We start from the raw sequence: 7,230 nt of genomic DNA, 5'->3' as shown, positions 1-7,230 counted from the left end.
AGCAATGCAAATCATAAGTACCAGGCCACATTTCATCAACGACGTAGTTTAATCAAGTCTTTCCGCAGAATAAATACATAACGATTTTAATGCTCACAATTCCTGATAAAATAAGTAAGTTTCATATTGATTTCATGTTTGTATCATTCGATCTAACAAGTTTAAATTTTTTTTATGCCATCCAGTCAGCGGCAACGCTTTGCCACCACCATGTTAGAACCCGATAAATTTAACTCATGATCAGTTTAGTTTAGTTACGACATAATTACTTGATTATTTCGGGCGTCAAGTGTGGCGGTAAATGCCTGGGTAATTACAGACTTTCATCAATATTTGCGAAATTTAAATACTTTTTAAAGTCGGAAACAAATTCTCCTGAATTTTTCCCGATTTCCTGGTTGCGTGGTAACTCGGTGTTGTTGCTACAGTGTTTATACTTATACTCTGAGATTATACAGCTCGCCGACGAAGCTAAAACTTAGAGGTTTTGATCTCGTGCTGCATGTACTGGTCCCAAAGTGTGCTGAATGAATTTTAAAATGTGTAGCTTCGTCTCTCACGTCCTAGGTCGTTACACTGGACGGCTAAGCGTAACAGATCGGCCTCCCTCCGCAGTAGTGGCACTAACTGGTAGATGCCAAGTACTATGTGTACTGCCCTTGAATTTAGACGATGGTGCCAGCCTGAAAATGTATAACAGATAACGAACAATTGATTTGTACACGTACTAAAAAATGTTATATACCATCATGTATAAATATTAAAATGATACTGCGAATTATGCCATGCATATTAATAGACTAATGTTTTTGTTTTTTTACTGATATGCTTTATTTTTGCTGTGTTTACCTTCAACGTCGTTGTTCGTTCGTACTTTTTGGCGGTATACTGACCAGGTCTCAGATGGAAGCACTGGGCTATCCAGCCACTGCCTGCGGAGGTACCCGATAAGGGTCCGTGTAGCATCGGTTGTAGCCTTAATCTGCAGCATCTGCACTGCTTGACGTATATGAGCGCTGGGCAGGAACTGAAGGGCCAGCACTTGACGAACGAAGGAGTGAAGACCCTCTCGTCGCATATACGTTTCTGCCAATCCAAAAGACTGAACGTGTCGCCATACTGCCTGGGACCAGTGGAAGGCACAGTCCTTAAGTTCGACGCCCGGAAAGGCCTCTTTGATGGCGAGCCATGCACCTGAAAATATGCAAATAAAAATCCCTTCATGATATTGTTTGTGTATGAAGCCATTGTATGTGAAAGGTGATACGGTGTCATAATGATATTTCGTGATGTCATTAATTTTTGCGGACATGCACTGTTAGTGTTGTTGAGTAGTAATGTTCAATTTTCAATTTACATTAATGTTATTAATAAACAGCTTACCTTTTACGAAGTCCAGTACGAATCCTTCTAACGATACATGTCCCAACCTTGACTGCATAGAACGAAACACCTGTAATCAAAGAATCGAAATGAGGTCAGCGTTCGTATTGCGCTGGTCATAATCAATTCTACAGCGGTTACATAACGTCATTTACCTAACATTCAACATTGACTCAACATTTAATTCGTGGAAAGAAATACAAATGCTGAAAAAAATGTTGAACATTCAAGAGACGTATTTCAAGTCTGAGATATCACGACATAGTCTCATTACAGAGAGTATTTATTCTCTTACTGTTTCTTCTATCTATACTATATCTATCCAATAAACATGCTGGAAATGTCAACGAATTTTGTAACAGGTAGAGAGAAAGAAATCTTTAACATAATGGCTTACAGAAGTCTGACTTAGTTTTCCGGCTCATTAGACAAACCACAAGCGGCAACTGCTCCTGTGCGCCATTCCTTTCGATGAAGGCATGGATGGACATGAACTGACCCTGTTGTCTGAATGGCTCACCATGGACCTGGAAGTTGTAATCACACTTTTTAAACAAGGCTATTAATGCGTGCTATTATAAATTACAAACCGACAAAATCTGTAGCTCAGCAATAACTGGTACTCGTACAGCAAAAACTAAAGAATACAACGTAATGATTTACCTTAAATGTTCAATTCATGTACCACCGTTTCGCTTCTCGCAAAAGTCCTAACTGATATTCAGCTGCCAGCAGGGAGTGCCGTTCCCCATCCATTCTGATGTATGCTACCAAGAATTCATGAGCGTTGATGAAGTCCTCATTCAGCTGTAAAAATCAGAACAAATCGATAATTGTTATCAATATCATTCATGTAACAAGTCACAACTACAAGAAGAAACACAATTTAAACTATCAAAGCTTAATTACAAACTAGATTTAAAACATTTTTCTTCAACACCAAAATAATAACAACAATTTGATAGCAGACAGTGAGATTAACGAGCAAACATTATAAAAAAATGTATAAATCAATTAGTTTAAATTTTATAGCAAATTTATATCTAACTGTAGATTTGTCTGAGTTCTATAAAAACCACAAACTTCAAAGTCCAACGTTCTTGGCTCTTCAGGACGTAGCTTCGCTCTGGTTCTATTAGCAACTCTTTTCAAAAGCGCCTTCTTTGGGAGAAAGACTGTATCTGGTCCCGAACTATCCAGATTAACGTCTTCGGCAATTTTCAAGGCTGGTGTGAATAGTTGCTCTCTAGCAGCACGTCTCACCTTTGAGAAAGAGGTAGTAATGTTTTGTCAAAGGAGGTAAACACAAGCGTATCATTAAACACTAAACATATATGACAATTTCTTTATTTACCTTATTACGAGTATTCTTAAAAATCCTCGTGTCGCCTTATGAAGTTTAAACACTTACACTTAATTCCAAAAAGGGTGGTTCTACTGGCTCGTCTTTGTCTTCTTCGGATACACCTATGGTCACTGGAACCTGTTGTAAACGATTCAGGTATATTTATTAAATGCAACATTTGCCGCGATAAACGCTCATCATGAACAAAATAGTGTTACGACTTGTCAGCAGCATTTCTGGATAACCGCCGTGAATTTTATGAGAAATAATCAACTATATTTTAATCGTTTTTATATACAACAAATTTAGGTTCATCGGCTCGTCGTTGTGTTCACATACCATGGCCATGGTCATACGAGGTAAAATGATTTCTTATATTTTACTTGCTTTATATCATACCTGATTCAGTTTTCTGCATGGCCTGCATGTAAAACCAATTTCCCCTCTGTTATTTATAGCCTCCCTGTACGCCAGCAAGGATATTCATAGAATAAATAATTTATTATATAATCTTGCTAGATACATGTTTTCGATTCATACTCTAAGATGTACAATTAAAACATGCAAAGGCCAAAACATTCATACGAGATTTAATGGAACACATGAAGCTAAATATCGCCATCATTAGCAGAGAATTGTCTTAATTGTCTTAAATAAAGAGAATTTTCTTAACTAAAGAACTGTTTCTTAGTTTTTGTGCCTGTGTTGTAAAAGTCAGCAATAGGCAAAAGTCTCATTGGTAAGTTTATTAGCAATGGCCTGCACCGCCATCTTTATATGTTTCATTGCAGTTTTTGTGACTTCAAGAAAAGGTCGAGTACGTAAGAATAATAAAAGTGTTTACTCGTGCTCCCCCAGTTCCAATTGAAGATTTGCCACATAGAAGTGAATATGAAGATTTTCACACATGTAAATTATATATATACTTTTAAAGTTAGTGCATAAGCGCGTGTTTTAAGCATTACGATTGTTTCACATACTATAACCGACTGTAACCAATTCTAAGGGTAAAACGCATATATGTTATCAAATATGGCTGATATTGGTGGCAATATTGTATATTACCTTTACAGCTTAAGCATAGTCTTATTAATATGAAACTTTATGAATATATTTAAAAGTGTACTTACCAGTGTTGCACGTGCGATGTTACCAAAACCCACACACGTCACTAGCAGTCGCATGCTGTCGTGGCCTAACTTCCCGAGCACAATGAATACAGTGAACTTACGCCATTATACTAATTGCTTATCTATTTTATTTGTCGTAATAAATTGATAGACGAGTATGGAAAACAGATTATGGTGAAACAAGATGAAAGAATAAGTACCAAAAAAATGTATTGTTTGTCGTTGAGATAAATTGTGCACAGCAGGTAATTTAGTAAAACAATACTAAAATTAGAATAAATAGATTGTAATAAAGTTAGCATACAAATAAATCCATAAGCCCCCGAATCAGTGATCACCAGTAAAACTTTGCTGTTTATATAGGTATTACATGTTGTAATTATCTTAGTATTTGTTGCTGCGCGTGCGCATATACCTTATGGGAGTAGATGTTTTCTGGTCCTATAGGAAGTTTACAGATAATCGCCTCGGGTCGTTTAGTAAGGAGTGTCTCAGTAATCGTTACAAAAACCTCTTAAAATCGTATGACACATCAAGCGCTGTTGAGACCGGAGACATGGGAAAGAGTTGTGACTGTAGAGACTTGTTGTTGCGTCTTAATTGTGATTATCAAAGTTTCCTAACATATTCAGCCAATGTGGGTATGTGAAAAAGCTTGCCAGTAGCTTCTCGTGGGTCGGTGGTTCTTTCTGGGGTTTTCCCGGGTTCTTCCTCCACCATTAATACTGGCCGCCATGTATAGCCTATCGTGTGCTGACAAATGGCGTTAAACCCTACAACAACAACAACAACAACAATCCTAACATATTAAATAAATCTGGGACAACAAAAAAACAGGTAAAGGAAGTGTGAAAAGTACAAGGCGATTGCTTATTCTTTCGTAATATCGGTACTACAATCTGCGTAATCGGTAAAGATATGCTGTTTGCTATCCGTGCTTTATTTTTTTTATAGGTGTTAATCATCACCAACCAGTGCTTGAGTTTTATCAGCTCAGTGTTTTAGTAATATATGTAAAAATGTCATTGACTTAGAAGTGAATAGATATGGGTATTGTAGAAAAGCTGTCTTTTACTTCTTCTTCTTCTTCTTCTTCTTATCATTATTATTATTATTATTATTATTATTATTATTGTAATTTTTATTATTATTATTATTATTATTATTATTATTTAAATTAATCAATCTTGTAAACAGTCCTCTTTCACCCGGGCCGTTTCCGTCCAGGTCCTTTCTGACCCGGGCCTTTTCCGTCCAGGTCCTTTCTGACCCGTTACCGTTTCAGCCATGGAAGTGAAAGAAACAATAGATGTGTTTCAAACTCAATCTACTCAGATAGTTTCCTTCCTTGGCATGTGTGCCAAGCCTTTTGATAATTTCCCCAACTACGAGACGAGACAAAATGAAAGCTGGGGTCAAAACACATTTTAGCTGAAGAAGAGACGAAAATAAAAATAAAAAGAAAGAGTGAAAGACCGAAGCGAAAAAAGAAATCAAGATAACATGATTAAAAAAACAATGACTCCTGTTGAAACCTCCATTCCCACTCATATTGCTCGTCAGACACGTCAATCATCGTAAACTAAAATATTACACGAACCTAAGAGAAGTATCGAGTAGTGGGTGACTTACTGAGCAACAACAACAACACGAATACAAATTTAACCAACATCTACTACAATCATTAGTTTGCATAGTTTTTATTAGGCAGCAAAAATGAAATCAAAAGTCTACATTTGCAGGATGTACGACAATGGTTACAAGAATAATTGATGTACACGTTATACAAACACATTTGATGACCATTTTCCAGAAGTGAAACTTAAGTAGCGGGACTAGATCATCAAGTCTGAGTTCCTAAAGCATCGCATATGTTCAAGAAGAAGTGACGTTTGAAAATGGTGTAACCGTTTTTGATCGTTTGTTTGCAGTGTAGAAGATTCGAAGAAGAAAAAAAAGTTAAACTATGGAGACTGGCTTCTGTCAAATATTTTTTTGTATATTTTGCCATTGGAACAGCGATTCCGAAACCGAGTTTGCAACAAGGAAATGAACAACTGCGGACACCTGTACTCAGCAACTGTATTGGCTATATTCTTCTGACAGTAACAACGATAGCCACGACAACGACAGTCACACCTGTTGTAATGACAGCAACAATCTTCTAGAACCCTTGTTGGAAAACCATCCTTAGATATTCAGCGATTCCTCGAAGACAAAAAGGATCAAACATGAATAATCAATTTGTTAAAACTTGCATAGTGATAGTTATATGGCTGTGTTTCCAAACAGCAAACTATTTTGTTGCACGGTCAAATTATCCTAAACTAATTGGAATTACGCTTTCGTAGAAATCATTCAACAAACTCATCGCTGGAATATTGTTGAGGACCAAACTACTTTCGTCTCAGAAACCATCAAGAGACATGTTCAAGAACATTTGGACGAAAGTGTTCCTAGCTTTTGCGAAACGGACAAATCATCGCCAGCTAATCCTCAGTAGGATATCTATAATCTGGGAATTCCATCAGGACATGATTTTAATGCTGGACATATCGTCAAAACGATTACTGACAGTTTTAGCAACCAGTTTTGGCAATGTTGTGGACTAAACTCTCTGAGTGTACCGATCGAGTACCATCATTATCTCAAATTATATTTTCCCAACATCAAAACGCTGACCATCTCGTATTTAATTGGAAGAGTTTCTTAACACTCGAGAAGCGGTATTTCTGATTATGTTACAATCCACCTTGGTCACTTGCCTAATATCAACAAGCGGTCTTGGGTGGCTCCTAGAACTCATTGACTCAGGCCTGCATATTGATCGCATATCAACAAGAGGTTATGAGTGATCCCGGATCTCTTTGACTTAGGCTTGTTAAATGGTCTTATTTCAACAAGAGCTTATGGGGTGATCCTCGGTCTCATAGACTTGGGCTTGTTAAATGGTCTCATTTTAACAAGAGGATATGGGGTGATCCTGTAACTCATTGTCTCATGCTTGTTTAATGGCTTCATATCAACAAGAGGTTATGGGGTGATCCTGGGTCTCATTGACTCAAATATGATAATATATTGTACACATAACTCTAATGTATATCTACATTTCTTGCAAATACTGGTACATGATATATTTCATTTTTTAAAATATTTATTAATGGTTGTAAATGTTACAGAAATTTTATAGGATACCTTTAGTTAGTTTTTGCCAACGTTATCAGACTTTTAAGAGCGGAAAATTACGTAGGATCTATAGCATTCATGATTGATTCACACAAGTTTGTCCAGTCGGATAAAAATACCAATATAAACTGAAAGGAGACACTTAATAAGATATCTTTTGTTCGATGTGAAATTTCTCTGATATAG

At 36.7% G+C, this 7,230-nt stretch overlaps 2 protein-coding genes across 2 annotated transcripts; both read right to left on the bottom strand.

The window, feature by feature from the left end:
* Nucleotides 1–408: 408 nt before the first annotated feature.
* On the bottom strand, nt 409–1,874 carry LOC149808159 (uncharacterized). The gene is made up of 3 exons (XM_089965114.1): nt 1,781–1,874; nt 850–1,194; nt 409–683 (listed from the first exon to the last, which is right to left on the bottom strand). The coding sequence occupies exons 1-3, from the start codon at nt 1,872–1,874 to the stop codon at nt 535–537; spliced, it is 588 nt and encodes a 195-aa protein (XP_089821240.1). The 3' UTR covers nt 409–534.
* LOC149808158 (uncharacterized) lies at nt 1,384–3,076 on the bottom strand. The gene is made up of 5 exons (XM_089964992.1): nt 3,068–3,076; nt 2,467–2,646; nt 2,047–2,190; nt 1,781–1,910; nt 1,384–1,453 (listed from the first exon to the last, which is right to left on the bottom strand). The coding sequence occupies exons 1-3, from the start codon at nt 3,074–3,076 to the stop codon at nt 2,056–2,058; spliced, it is 324 nt and encodes a 107-aa protein (XP_089821118.1). The 3' UTR covers nt 1,384–1,453; nt 1,781–1,910; nt 2,047–2,055.
* Nucleotides 3,077–7,230: the final 4,154 nt, after the last annotated feature.

Source organism: Sinohyriopsis cumingii, chromosome 1 (assembly GCF_028554795.1).
Source record: "Sinohyriopsis cumingii isolate HCF-2022 chromosome 1, ASM2855479v2, whole genome shotgun sequence".
NCBI classification, from domain to species: domain Eukaryota; kingdom Metazoa; phylum Mollusca; class Bivalvia; order Unionida; family Unionidae; genus Sinohyriopsis; species Sinohyriopsis cumingii.
Note: the sequence above shows the minus strand (reverse complement) of the source record. Positions and strands in the feature narration are given on the sequence as shown.